At 36.2% G+C, this 15,549-nt stretch overlaps 1 protein-coding gene across 11 annotated transcripts; it reads right to left on the reverse strand.

The window, feature by feature from the left end:
* Positions 1 to 218: 218 nt before the first annotated feature.
* Positions 219 to 15,461, reverse strand: LOC138709081 (uncharacterized). 11 transcript variants are annotated; one of them, XM_069839587.1, is made up of 6 exons: positions 14,254 to 15,461; positions 8,015 to 8,160; positions 7,843 to 7,917; positions 6,680 to 6,786; positions 389 to 5,775; positions 219 to 304 (listed from the first exon to the last, which is right to left on the reverse strand). In XM_069839587.1, the coding sequence occupies exon 1, from the start codon at positions 15,302 to 15,304 to the stop codon at positions 14,258 to 14,260; it is 1,047 nt and encodes a 348-aa protein (XP_069695688.1). In that variant the 5' UTR covers positions 15,305 to 15,461; the 3' UTR covers positions 219 to 304; positions 389 to 5,775; positions 6,680 to 6,786; positions 7,843 to 7,917; positions 8,015 to 8,160; positions 14,254 to 14,257. The 11 variants fall into 11 exon arrangements, 10 of the variants coding, with proteins under 10 accessions (XP_069695688.1, XP_069695690.1, XP_069695692.1 ...); XM_069839592.1 differs by lacking the exon at positions 219 to 304 and having other exon boundaries at positions 325 to 844; positions 5,668 to 5,775; XM_069839588.1 differs by lacking the exon at positions 219 to 304 and having other exon boundaries at positions 326 to 2,571; positions 5,668 to 5,775.
* Between the last annotated feature and the right edge of the window lie 88 nt (positions 15,462 to 15,549).

Raw genomic sequence — 15,549 nt, forward strand, 5'->3', positions numbered from 1 at the left:
TAAGTATGAGTGTGAAGAAGTTAAAAAAAAAAAGCCAAAATTTGTTAACATAATGACCCTTGTCCATGTACGAACAAGCCACAATTTGAACTCAGTGAGGGCATTACTTCCCGAGTTCGAACCTTGTAAACTTATAAGTACAATGTTGACAGTGACAATAAGGTTTGCATTAGGAAAAGTGATCTGTGCGTAGGGAAAATCAGAAATTAAACTCAAATGCAAGTATATAAAACATACAAGTTTTATTTAGCACACAGAATACATTACTAGATATAGAAAACTTCCAGGCCAAAAGATTTAATACCTAATAAATTACAGTTATTACCAAAAACAAAATGTCAAGATCATTACTAGATATAGAAAACTTCCAGGCCAAAAGATTTAATACCTAATAAATTACAGTTATTACCAAAAACAAAATGTCAAGATCATTTATCAATATACTAAATGATTCATTAAGACAGGAGTAACAGGTCCTAATGTGCTACTGTGCTATAGTACACTGATAATTGTGTTAAAATAAATGTTGTTGATGATGGAAATACAAATTAATATTCTGTAAAAACATTACCATTTGGCTCAAGTCTTCAGATCGTGTTTGCAAACAATTATTATACAGCATCAGTATAAGCTGAGTTTCTCTGTAGTGAGACAGAGGTGAGCATTGAATGCTGAACAAGGTAAAAAATATTCTTAGACGAAAGATTTATTGTCTCAGCATTAGCACTAGAAACTGGTCAGGAGTGCACTATTCTCCCAGTAGAACCCAGAAGCTGGGGTTGGTTGGAAGCATCCGTAGTGAGTGAAATATTACTTGCATCTTGTTATTGTGTTATTCTGTGGACTGAAATGAATCCAGAGTTTAACTGATTCATTCTCTAGAAGTATGGAAGAAAAAATTGAAGTGTAATGCCTATAAATCAGAAAGCAAAAGGCAGAAAAAATTGTGTATACAATAGAAAATTTCACAGGATAGTATATGAAAACAGTTGGATATGAGACTATGAAATAAGAAACGCTCTTTACTGTTTCCCTTGTGTTCTCTTTGGTAATAATAATTCTAATTTGTGTAGTAGAACGGAAGAATCTTAGCAAATTCATAAAACAACACAAAGATAATGTTAAACACATACACAATGTATTGAACCCTCACTTCTACCAGCAGTGTAAGTTTAGCAGCACAGTTAAGTCGTGAAAACCATGATGCAATATTGAAACACAGGTGGAAAAAATATGTTTTCCAAAATTATCGATTTTATTAGCTTTCTTTGAGAGGCCAAGACTAGACTAACAATTCTGAAAATCATGGTATCATCTTAGGACAGATAGATTTCGTGACGAGGATAGATAATGCTGTATGGGAACACATGGAATAGAACCAAATGTTTAAAGGAACCTCCAAAACTATACAGAACGAACTATTGGAATGTATGTTGAAAGTGTGCCATGAAATAATAATGCAGGAAATGAAGAAAGCAAACTTGGTTGCAGTAATGTCAGACGAGACTAGTGATATGTCCTTTCAATCACAGCACTGGTTTTCGTTACAAGAATAAAGGTGAGTCATTTAAAAGATTCTGGAAATTTTTTCAATTGGAGGGTCACAGCGCATATGCGATTTCTGAATGCATATTAAATTAAGTAAATCGTCTGTTCAAAGAGAAACCTCCGAAAATAATTGCACAAACTTATGATGGAGTTTCCATGTCTGGTGAAAGAGGTGGGGTCAAGCAAAAATAAAAGCTCATTATCCCAGTGCATACTTCATACACTGCTATGCTCACCAGTTAAACTGTTAAACTTCATTACGGAAAGAGCTGCATCACAGAACTAATCAACAAGAGTGTTTTTCTTTGATATGTCTGCTTTTCCCGCATGCTTTTCAACATTTGTCAGCATTGGAATCAGTGGTGGCTCGTAGAATTCCGAGCTGTTCTGCGACCAGGTCGAACTTTAAATCAAGAACTGTTAATATAGTTATTTGAGAACAAGGAGAGTTTAAAATATTGCTTGCTGGAATTAGAGAAAGAGTCACATAAGAAAACTTGTCATGGAGCTGTTGGTTTGTGATATTTGGAAGTTGAAGAATTTCTTTACTGCTATCTTTTTCTAGCAAAATAATGCTGCAAGGAGACATTTTATACAGCCAGTTATAAGCTAGATCGATTGATACAATTAAAGAATGAAATGAAGTGTCATAGATTTTGTCAGGCAGATCAGAGAATCTACAAATCACATTCATACTGAAACCGAGTCTTCATCAGCTAGTAAGAAAAGAAAAATGGAAAGCAGGCATATCAACACCAAATAAGTATGTGACAATTACAGAAGCGGTTCAACATCACTTCAAGTCACTAACCCATCTTCATGCATCAAACTTGCTAAACTCTGTCAACTTCAGTGACTTCTCCGAGAATTTTCCAGACGTGGAACTTGAAGTTGCTGCTCAACATTATTCCACTCTGAATAAGAATAGGCTGAAGACAGAGCTCCGTGTTCTGTCTGAGAGACAGAATTTCAAAAACACCTGAAGGTGACATTCCACTGCTGCAGCATACATTATCAAGCACTCTACAAGATAAATTTTGCGAAATAACAAAGTTACAGTACTGAAGATTCTGGTTACAACATTAATGACGACAGTAGAACTACAAAACGTGTTTCTCATCATTGAAAAGGATAAAAATTCTTAAGAAACACCATATCCCAGGAACATGTCACTGCACTTGGTATGATAATAATTTAATAATAATAATAATAATAATAATAATAATAATAATAATAATAATAATAATTTATTTAATCTGACAGGATTAAGGCCATAAGGCCTTCTCTTCCATCCTACCAGATAGCACATATAAATACAAAAAAGAAATACACTGATGAAAATGATACAAATTAAGTTAAAGCCCTATAGAGGGTCAACAGAGTCGAAAGAACACCACAGAGCTCTCATCGAGCTAATACAACAAAAAGAAAGAAAACAGAGATAGCAATGATGATATTGATAACTGACAATAATAATAATAATAATAATAATAATAATAATAATAATAATGGTAATAATAATAATAAATACATTACATATTAATTTTCAATTTTACAACAGCATAGTTACGATATTTACTATATGTCATGGGTTAAGGTGAAGTTGCGCAACCTGACATGTGTTCAACAAGCAATTCCACGAACTAGAATGTGATTTTTTAATTTAAATTTGAATTTTGATATTGTCCGACAGTCTCTGACGTGGTCAGGGAGAGTATGCTATTTATTGAGAAAATGATGGTGTCATGCAAAGAAGGATTTAACACCATAGTAATAGATATGTTTTGCAGTAGGAGAAAGTGCTACATGGATTTCACTTTTCTGCATTAGGTGAGTTGCATGTTACATTTTATGTCTCTATATGTTTAAGCTGTAACACACTCGATATTTTTGACACCGGCCACTCCTGCATTAAGAAACTAATTACATTTTGACTGGTAATCAAATGAAATACAGCATTAAGGATTACACAAAGGAAATTAATTAGCAAAAGAACAATAAAAGACATCAAAATGACATACATAGAAAATGAATTAAAACATTTTAAAATTAAATAATTAATACACCCAATCATCAGCTGCTTGTCTAGGTGGATGACGTGAATATGTTAGGAGAAAATCCACAAACGATTAAGGAAAACACGGGAATTTTACTCGAAGTAAGTAAAGAGATAGGTTTGGAAGTAAATCCCGAAAAGACGTATGTGATTATGTCTCGTGACGAGAATATTGTACGAAATGGAAATATAAAAATTGGAAATTTATCTTTTGAAGAGGTGGAGAAGTTCAAATATCTTGGAGCAACAGTAACAAATATAAATGATACTCGGGAGGAAATTAAACACAGAATAAATATGGGAAATGCCTGTTATTATTCGGTTGAGAAGCTTTTATCATCCAGTCTGCTGTCAAAAAATCTGAAAGTTAGAATTTATAAAACAGTTATATTACCGGTTGTTCTTTATGGTTGTGAAACTTGGACTCTCACTTTGAGAGAGGAACATAGGTTTGAGAATAAGGTGCTTAGGAAAATATTTGGGGCTAAGAGGGATGAAGTTACAGGAGAATGGAGAAAGTTACACAACACAGAACTGCACGCATTGTATTCTTCACCTGACATAATTAGGAACATTAAATCCAAATGTTTGAGATGGGCAGGGCATGTAGCACGTATGGGCGAATCCAGAAATGTATATAGAGTGTTAGTTGGGAGGCCGGAGGGAAAAAGACCTTTAGGGAGGCCGAGACATAGATGGGAAGATAATATAAAAATGGATTTGAGGGAGGTGGGATATGATGATAGAGACTGCATTAATCTTGCTCAGGATAGGGACCAATGGCGGGCTTATGTGAGGGCGGCAATGAACCCCCGGGTTCCTTAAAAGCCAGTAAGTAAGTAAGTATACACCCAACATCTCGATACATAACATGAAGAGGGGTGAGTATGTTTAAACCCAAGCTCTGTCTGTTAGAATATCTCAAAATTTAATATTCTTTTATAATGACTAACTTCGAATTTAGAAACTAAACTTTAACTAAAAGTTATGCTTATTTGTGAAATACACTCTACATACTGGAAAACTTTGTGTTTAATTTGTAGGGCGGTTCAGGCCTTCTGAAGAAAGGGATGAGAACTGTACAGAATAGCAGAGTATATAAATAACCAGTTTCCAAACTTTCAAGCTCTGAATTCATCTGTGAAAAGAGAGTTTCCGAACGCACCTTCTAGAGTTCAACCTTTCTGAAGAGATGCTTCCCGGCACATGCTTGCTCCCAGTCACTACTGACATAGTTTGGTACAGAGGTCAAAGTAGCTATTCACTTCAGTGACTACTTGGAAGAAATTAAGATGGTATGTATGTGCATTAAAATTATAATCATTATCATACTACTTGAAAATGTCAATGGTAAGCTTGTTATTCAATTACAAAAGGAAAAGTATAAAATTGAGATTAATAGAGTGAAAGTAACACAAAATGAACAATTAACCAGAAAATATTGTGCTAATTTTTCAAATAAACATGATAGTTCCTTCACACAAATGAAATGAATGAAAATAACACAATGACTACCGGTACACTTTACTCTTGTGGTAAGTCACATTACACTTCCTTAAAATCATATTAATTTTGCTATTCAATATCACTGGGCAGAGGAAGCCATGGCCAACATTATTCACATGTTCAAGTGTGCTGAATGATATCTTATTTTGAAATAAATTATTTTGAATGTTCTAAACAATTACATTACAAATTATGATCAATTTATTTATATTTCTTGATCAAAGACATCCCAGTTCATGGTAATTTAAAACGATATTGAGTAAGAAAACTAAATATAGTTTTGGAGATTAGTGAGAACATTTTTTTGTTCTTTTCGCCCTCTCCATAGCATAGTGGTACACTGAAGCACCCACAGAGGGCACTTTAGCAAAGTGCAACACTTTGCAGGATAGATGGTAGGCCTATCACAGAAGATGACAGGATGGTAGATAAGAAGTAATGGTAAAGGGTTAAATGTGATAGAGTAGGAGTCGGATTGTAGCCCTTTAAAATGGTACTATCCCATCATTCACCAGGAGGGACTTGAGAAAGGAATAATAATCAATATTTCACCGTACTTGATTTAGTCTGCAAACGATAAACAATTTCCATAGGAAAGGCTGCAGCAGCGTGTGGAGGGTATGGAGAATGAGTATGTTGAAATAATGAAGAACACAGCAATCAATCTGAAACACAATAATAAGTGGGACTGAAGTAATATAACGAAAAACTGAAAACTGTGTGTTTGTTAAAATGAAAGGAAAGGAAAGATAATGAAGCAAAGAAGTGTAGTACATGATAAAACAACTTGCGGTCTATGGAAAAGATATTTCCTAATTCTGAAGAAATAAAAATACGAGACAGTGAATAGGCAGTTCAAGAGATCAATTAAAACATGTAATGTGACATAATTATAGCTATGTAACATTACATGAACAAACAAAATTAAATCAAGACCAAAGTAATAACATTTTAAAAAAGGAAAGAAGTCATTCTCTGTTGAAATATATGTGCATAAAGATACAAAATTAAGTAAATCAACTGCAGTTAGATTGTTAAAAAAAAAAAATCAAATAAAGTAGAACACCACTGTTGTAATTCGAATTGAACACCCAATCCTACACACCAATACACAAAACAGTAGACCACTGGCAATGAACATGTTGATAGCCCAGATCAACAGAATGATCTCCTCAACAAAAGGCATAAAAATTGAAGTAAAAAGCAAAATAAGAATTAGAACATCAGTAATATATACACTAACTACGTAATAGAAATAGAAATTGGAAGAAATGGTTGAGGAAACTTAGGTACGCAGCTTGTGTTCGAATGTCAGAGAGGTATTGGGAGGTTGTTTCACAGAAAGCAGAGAGTACAGTAACTGAAAAATCATCACACAAATTAATCATAAGCTCAAGAAGAACCACGAATAACATTAATAACCAAGAACTGTGAAATGGGAGAGTACAGTTTAGGAAGAAAGACTGTAAGGAAGGGAAAAGAAATATAATGTCTTTACAAAAGAAGCAACTAAGCATAATATAATTTCAACAACATTAATAGTAACAAAGTAATATCGAAGAAACATACCTTGGGAAGAGAAATATAGCTCGTGTGAGAAGTGAAGGCATTTCATAATGGATGATGGTGGTGCAAGTAGATAGAGTTATGATTTTAACAGCTATTGATCTAGCAGTCTGAAACACAAGAACAAAAAGGATTGACATACAAGTAATCAAAAATTGTAATCTTAGTGAAGTTACTGTCGAATGGAAGAAAAAAGGAAGGAAAGGAGTATATTATATTGAAACAGCTTGTAGGCTAAAGAATGTACCAAGCACAACGCACATTGCAATTCAGTGAAGTTTAGAACTACTCCTCCTCCAAATGTTCTAACCCTAAAGACACGAAAGTTCGAGGAAAGACAGACAAGACGCTATGCAAATAACAAAGTAGCATCACACAAAGTCATACAACATACTCAGGGATGAGAAATATGAAATTTACAGCTCGTGTGAGAACGTAAAAGTGTTTCATAACTGAGGATGCAGCAACCCAACAATAACTCTCAAACACATCCATTCATTGGATTAACCACTGCCTGCTGGATTCCATCCTATGGCTGCTTACACTGCCTGCCCAATCAATGCCTATTCGCTAGTAGCCACTAGGTGGCAGGTAGTGACTTTGCATATATTGATAATGTTAATAGTGATCAGAGTCCATGGATATCCAGAATACCGCAAAGGAGTACCGCAATCCTTTGTGCCAGAAATGCTGACAAATCAGCCATTGTTATTCCAGTGCGCGCTATTTTCCATATATACTTATATAGGGAATGAATGTAGCTTATATAGCCTAAATCAGAGTCAAATATTTTTAATTTTAACATCCAAAGATACTGACCTAAATTGAGTTTTACTTTAAAAGTTCCTATCCCAAGGGTGTTGAAATGGAATAACAATGGTGGCCGATCGCGCTACTCTGGGTATCCATGGACTCTGATAGCGATGTGCACTACCTGCCACCTGGAAGCAAAATAACTTTGATTGAGCAGGTAGTTTACGCAGCCATAGGATGCGATCCATCAGGCAGTGGGATTAACACACAAACGACCAATTTCTTCAAGATCTTTTAGGTTAGTGAAGAAATAATGACAGAACATTTTTCTTTAAATTAAAGTACCATGTCTTGTAAGTGATGTAAAAATATTACAGAATGAAATATATGGCGAATAAAAGACAAGCCCTTACCTAGCAAACAGTATATCAACAACAGTCTCATATCAAGGTCATCGTGGCTGGTCACGAACAAACTGATGGTTTTGCCTGAAAGGAACAATGACTATATCAATAATAAGAACAATATGAAAAGTAATAGCAATAACAAATGCATAAATGTCTACACAGAAACAAAATATCGTACCCACATCAGACGAAAGCTTGAGAAAATGTCTACAGTAGCAGCATGCCTGCAAACATGTGCAACTCATAGTAGAATGCTGGACAGCTTGACAAATGAGGAAGAACACTGGTAACATATGGAAAATAACCATCTCCCCAACAATAACTCTGAAACACATCCATTCATTGAATTAGCACACAAACCACCAACAGTGTTAAGAATTATTGGAAAACTTGACTACCTTCACTTCTTGATTGATAACTCCCTTCTAAGTACATTGCTATATGCACATGATCACATCATTCTATCAAACTCTGAAGAGAAGGGCAGCATATTAAATTATTAAAAATAGCAAATGATTATAATTTAGGCATATCCATACACAAAACAAAACCAAAGGTTTTCAGAAGGGAAAACTATCTCAGATCCAAAACTGTTACTGTACTAATAATAGTACTATAGAAAAAGTTTCTTCTTTCAATTATCTCTGTTGTTATCTTTATCATAAACACTCCAGGGATGCAGATATGGCCCATTCCAGCAAAAACTCGCCACATCTCAAAAATAAAACTAACGATTAAAAAATATTTAATCTTTGAAATATGTAGGCCTAATTCATATATCAGAGTTTCATTTACCTTTCAGTATTACTGTTTTCATGTTTAATTTCAGACCTTTTCAAGGTACTGTAAAGTGGGGTGACTTTGAACAGTAATTTAGCGCCTTTCTAAATTAAATGCTGTACCCAATTGCGAAAAAACTGAACTAATTTATTGACAACTTAAACAGTTTTTTCGCAATTGGGTACAGCATTTAATTTAGAAAGGCGCTAAATTACTGTTCAAAGTCACCTCAGCGTTCAAAGTCACCCCACTTTACGGTATTCAAATTAATGTTATTTGCGCCTGAAGACAGTCAAATAGTATACACTTTCCAAAATGACATCGTCCTTAATATTTTTTAGACACAATGTCTGAAATGGTATACTATAAAAGAAAAGTCTTTACTTACAGAATGGCGTAACTTATTTTGATTAGTTGCAACATTCACACATCCTAGTAGAACCATAAATTTTCCCATGCACTTCTTGTAATTATGTAACGAAGCAGCAACTAAAACATTAATTTAAAGAAAATGCTTCAGTAGATTTCTTAGAAAATGTGTATGCAATGCTAACTTCTTAAGAACTTTTAATTCGTCATAATCATTACATGGAAATTATTTCGGCTTTCCTAAGAGTGGACAATTATATCCGTGACATAATTACAGTTCCCTTCTTGGATTCCTAACTGTGTTTATATTATTATATTTTCAAAGCAACTGAATGTATTTTAGGTCGTAATCTAGATTACAAAACAATATTTTTGAGTTGTGAATGTAATATCTTTGTCATTCCTGTTATTCTTATAAGTAAGAGAAATGTTTATGAGAAGAATGAATTATCTGTAATTAGTAACCGATTTAAAACTTCTTTCCATTAGTGTTCATATCATTCTTTCATAACATCTCACCATAGTAACACAGTTAAAATAAAGTTCATATTTAGAACAAGGGATAATAAAAATAGGGGTGTGTTATATCAAATTTAGATTTTCTGTCTCACATAGTCAGCTTGCAGTGTCAGTTCTGTGTAAAGATGCGCGGTTTGTAAATAACTAGGTGTTTTGTCATTGTGTTGCGGATTTTCGTTCATTATTAAGACTTGCACAGAGTGTTTTAACATACAGAATGACGAACTTCAGCGGAATGTGCTAAAAGGTATTGGGGGGGGGGGAGAAAGATGAAAGAAAATTATAAGCAAAAACAACGCGAGAGAGGGGGGGAAGAGGAAAAAAGAAAGAAAAAAAAAAGAGCTCTTCTTAATTGAGAGCACACAGTGAGAAAATTAAATCTCACGTGAAAAACATAACTGAAAAAGAAAAGTACGAAACAGCGTGAAGGAGCTGTACCATCAACAAGAACTGAAGTAACTCAAGTGACACAAACATTTGCATATAAGTGCAAACAAACTTACTTACTTTTGGCTTTTAAGGAACCCGGAGGTTCATTGCCACTCTTACATAAGGTCGCCATTGGTCTCTATCCTGAGCAAAATTAATCCAGTCTTTACCATCATATCCCATCTCCCTCAAATCCATTTTAATATTATCCTCTCATCTACGTCTCGGCCTCCCCAAAGTCTTTTTCCTCCAGCCTCCCAACTAACACTCTATATGCATTTCTGGATTCGCCCATACAGGCTACATGCTCTGCCCATCTCAAATATCTGGACTTTATTTTGGGGTTTCGTAACAAGCTGTTTTTTACAGTGATAGGTTGTTAGTCCTTCGTCCAACCTCCAAGCTGGAGGATCACCTCTCATCTGCTGTCTGCGACCATTTATTCAATATTATTTGCAGCTACCTTCCATATCTGGAGGTCGCGCCATGCCATGGTGATAGGGACCCACAATACATGGAAGTGCAAACAAACACTAGGAAAATCAGTAAAACGTGTTTAAAAAATATTACTTCTAGTCCTCGTAAATAACAGAAGTTGTTTCAGTGTTAAGCCAATGGTTGGGGTTGTATACATCCTTCGTGAGTACAAAACCCAGTGGAAAACAGACCACACTTCTATTTATAGAAAAAATTAAAGAATTCCTTCAACGAGATGATATAATTTGACAATTACCTTGTGCTAAAGACTTTATCTCCATTAAGGATACTTCAGGAAAGAGGACAAACATTTAGAAATTATTCTTGTCCGTCACTATACAGGAGATATACAAAATTTTTGAGGCACAACATCCTATGTGTGCACCAGAGGCCGTTCAACTTTCTGTGCATTGAGTCCGAACTACATCTCCCTGACACAATACCAAATGGTGATATACATCTCAGTTTTTGTGATATAAGAATGGAACAGGAAAGGAAGCAATAAAACAAATTCAGGAAGGGAACATGAACAGTAAAAGGCAAAATTCTATCCAGTACTGTGTCTATCTGGTCCATCATATGCAAGCATACTGTTCAAGTAATTATAACAATACCAAGGGAAGCAAATACACTCAATGAAAGAGAAGAGGAAGTAATTAAAACATGCAGTACATACTAGAATGACTGATTGATTTCATAATGGAGTAGAGACAGTAGTTAGGGTCCCTGTGCATTTAGACTTCTGCAGATCTATTGTGCCCTCTACAATTCAACACATAATTTATTAGAAACACACCAAGTACCACACTTACAAAGACAGTGACAATATAACTACATACATAGTGTTCTGCCAAATGGCAGGTCTAACACTGCAAATCCAGCATTCTCCAATCTTTGCTATTTTCTACCTTCCTTTTAGTCTCTGCATATGATCTATATATCTTAATGTCTTCTATCATCTGATATCTTCTTCTGTCTCGAACTCTTCTCCCGATCACCATTCCTTCCAGTGCATCATTCAGGAGGCAGTTTCTTTCTTTCCAGCCAGTGACCCAACCAATTCCTTTTCCTCTTCCTGATAAATTTCAGCATCATTCTTTCTTCATCCACTCACTCCTATACAGTTTCATTTCTTAATCAGTTTGTCCATTTCACACGCTCCATCTTTCTCCATATCCATATTTCAAATGCTTCTAGTCGCTTCTCTTCACTTTGTCGTAATGTCCATATTTCTGCTCCATACAATGCCACCACATCCCACACAAAGCACTTCACTAGTCTCTTCCTTAGTTTTTTTTCAGAGGTCCGCAGAATATGCTCCTTTTTCTATTAAAAGCTTCCTTTGCCATTGCTATCCTCCTTTTGACTTCCTGACAGCAGCTCATGTTAATGCTTATAGTACACCCCAAGTATTTGAAAAAATTATATAGGCCTAACTAATGATACTCGGGAGGAAATTAAACACAGCATAAATATGGGAAATGCCTGTTATTATTCGGTTGAGAAGCTTTTATAGCCAGTCTACTGTCAAAAAATCTGAAAGAATTTATAAAATAATTATATTACCGGTTGTTCTTTATGGTTGTGAAACTTGGACTCTCATTTTGAGAGAGGAACATAGATTAAGGGTGTTTGAGAATAAGGTTCTTAGGAAAATATCTGGGGCTAAGAGGGATGAAGTTACAGGGGAATGGAGAAAATTACACAACACAGAACTGCACGCATTGTATTCCGTACCTGACATAATTATGAACATTAAATCCAGACGTTTGAGATGGGCAGGGCATGTAGCACATATGGGCGAATCCAGAAATGCATATAGAGTGTTAGTTGGGAGGCTGGAGGAGAAAAGACCTTTGGGGAGACCGAGACGTAGATGGGAGGATAATATTAAAATAGATTTGAGGGAAGTGGGATATGATGATAGAGACTGGATTAATCTTTCTCAGGATAGAGACCAATGGCGGGCTTATGTGAGGGCGGCAATGAACCTCGGGTTCCTTAAAAGCCAGTAAGTAAGTAAGTAGGCTAACTAACTAGTTTCCTAAGAGTTCATGAGAAATATTACAACCCAAAACCAAGTCCTAAATACAATAATTAAAGGAGATAACACATACTGGAATCACACCAAGTACCACACTTACAAAGACAGCAACAATGTAACTACCAACAGTAAAATTATAACTTCGTATGGATTCATGAAAAATATTATAACACAAAGCCAAGTTCAACGATAATCAAAAGAGAATTAAATTAATGAGTAGCATAACACGAATAATATTACACTTTACTATACTAGGGACACTTTATACAGCTATTTTAAAATTTACAAATAAACGGTAAAGTCAACCCCATGACAGGTCAAATCGGCCCAGAGGGTGACAAGAGATTAAGGCTCCCACCTTTACAGTCAGCATTTAATGGTAGTAGGGATATCAGTCCTACATGCCCGCCGCCTTTACCCCCAAGGAAATGCCTCTGGTACTTATTTCTGAGTAGACCTCAAGGCTATAGTGCGGCTAGAAGGATGAGGTCAATGCAAAAATCCATGACCCCATCGTGAATCGAACCCACGGCCTTCCAGCTTGCAGCATTACGTCTTAACCGTAATACTACTGCACGTCCCCAATTTCATAAGTAGGAAATCTTCAATGCCTGTCTTCATAACTAAAACTAATTTCGTAATTTCCATATTACTTTTTTAACTTTATTTAACGACACTGTATCAACTACTAAGTTATTTAGCGTCGATGGGAGTAGTGATAGCGAGATGAGGCCGAAGATCCGCCTTACGGTTGGGGAAAACATTGGAAAAAAACCAATCAGGTAATCAGCCCAAGCGGAGATCGAACCCGCGCTCGAGCGCAACTCCGGATCGGCATGCAAGTGCCTTAGCCGACTGAGCTATGTCGATTGCTAATTTCCATATTAACAGACTGTACCGAATGTACGCAGAATGTTCACGCGCTGCAATAACAAGACAAATCTCGTTACGTATCATAGCGGTGAATACATTTCGCATCAAATGTTCCATTACCTTAGTATTTTTCATATCTGGAATTCAGTATAGCTCTGATTACGTGCAGTATATGTGATCAGGACATGATTTTTTTAAGCAATTCCTTTATACCCATACTGTTCACTTATAACTTTACAAGACTCGAACTCAGGAAACAATGCTTGACGGCCAAGAGGACTATGTTGCCGGCAGAGCATCCGGACCCGGACACACCGTTCAAAATGCGACTCTATTGTCTACTGCGTGAACTACTTCAACGATTTCATAGATCAAGCCGTAAGCGCTACAACACAACAATACCGGTATAGCATGCGCAAGGAACGATTACCGAAAAGCAGTGATGGCGTTACTGCCTGTTTTGATGTATATGTAGGCACGCCGAGGGAGCTAGAGTTGCGGGCCGATGGAAGTACTCTCTCTTCTAAGAAGATGAACAAATGAGGACATCGCTATGGAAATAAAGAACGTAGCAAGAGAAAAATTTGAAGCTAATTAAACGCGCAACATATGTTTACGAATGAAATAATGATACCGTGCGATACAAAACACGTATTCACATGCAATGGAACAAACTAAAGTCGTAATGTAACTATCACAATGCAAGTCTGATTCTATCGATGCCATTTCTTTTCCGATTCTACTCTTGAATATCATTCAAGCTAGCTCGTGACCTTTCCTGTCGTCCGCTCTTCCTTATCGAATTGTTTCATTCGTATTCCTTCCGTCGGTATTCCCTGCTTGCGAGACCTGTAATAGCTTCTCTCGTAGCAAAAAAAAAAAAAAAAAAAAAAAAAAAAAAAAAAAAAAAAAAAGAAACCGCTTACCTTTTCAAAGACGATGTTGAAAGTGTTCTCCATTTGCTGCGAGGCAGGCGTTGTAGCGTCTAAGTACATTTTTATTCACACGTTGCAGCTCTGCTTCCGAAATGTTGGCTATTTCTTCTCGTATGTTGCTTTGGAGTTCATCCAATGTTCGTGGATTTGATTTATAGACTTTGTCTTTTAAACTGCACCACAAATAAAAATCGCAGGGCGTTAGGTCTGGGGATCGAACAGGCCACAGTTCACTAATTAACCTCTCATCAAAGATGTCGACAATCGCACGCAATGAAGTTGCAGCGGGATGAGCTCTGGCCCTGTTTTCCTGGAACACACCATACCTTCGTTCTTCTTCGGTTAATTGAGGAAAAAACCGATCCAAAATTAAGGCTTGGTACTGGTCATCATTAACTGCTTTATGGAGAAAAATTGGGCCGATTATGCGTTTCGCACTTATGACACACCACACACCGACCTTAGGATCATGTTTTGGGCTTTCGTGTGTAAGTCTTGGGTTATCTACTGACCAGTACCGACTATTTTCAGTGTTAACTCGTCCGTGCAAGTGAAACCACGCCTCGTCACTAAACATCACTAATTGTGGGTCTAAATGGCCGTCATTAACTGACTGAAGAAACCAACTGCAAAAACTGATTCTCCTGTGAGCATCTCCGGGCTCCAAAGCGTGTAGTTCTGTGACCTTGTACCGGTAGGGATTAAATTTTAGTAATTTTCTAGCATTGAATGCTGATGAACGACTCACCCCAGCTTCTTGAGCTATCTTTGTGAGAGATTTTTGCGGCGATTGTTCTAATCGAGAACCGATATCATCAAGTGTTTCCTCCGTTAATATGTGGCGTCTTCGATTTGATTTCTTGTCCAATACTGATCCCGTAGTTTTGAATTTGTGTACTATTTTATGAACTGTTCTTCTGTTTGGTGGATCAACCCCAGGAAATCGTTCCTGAAATTCTCTACGGCACTGGGCAGGTGATTTGTTTTTTAAAAAGTTACTACAAATGAAACTTCTTTGTTCGATAGTAAATCTTATAACCATGTTGCAGAGAGAGAACTGAAACAGCACTGCACATGTATCTCAAAACAACTGACTCGTGCGCACAAATTACACACAATACAATGCAATGGATGAATATAATGGTAATCCCTCAAGCCGCCTTATCGCTGCCTGCCTACTCGGCTAGTGCTTACGTAACTTCCGTCTCCATGTTCCGTATAGTTGCGAGCCCAAGCAAAATAAATCGAATGAAATTTATATCAGTAGATGGCAGCATCGACAAAAAC

Source organism: Periplaneta americana, chromosome 11, assembly GCF_040183065.1.
Source record: "Periplaneta americana isolate PAMFEO1 chromosome 11, P.americana_PAMFEO1_priV1, whole genome shotgun sequence".
NCBI lineage: Eukaryota > Metazoa > Arthropoda > Insecta > Blattodea > Blattidae > Periplaneta > Periplaneta americana.

What these genes read in the sequence shown, in the direction of transcription:
- LOC138709081 (XM_069839587.1), bottom strand. Translation starts at nt 15,304, where the DNA reads ATGGTTATAAGATTTACTATCGAACAAAGAAGTTTCATTTGTAGTAAC.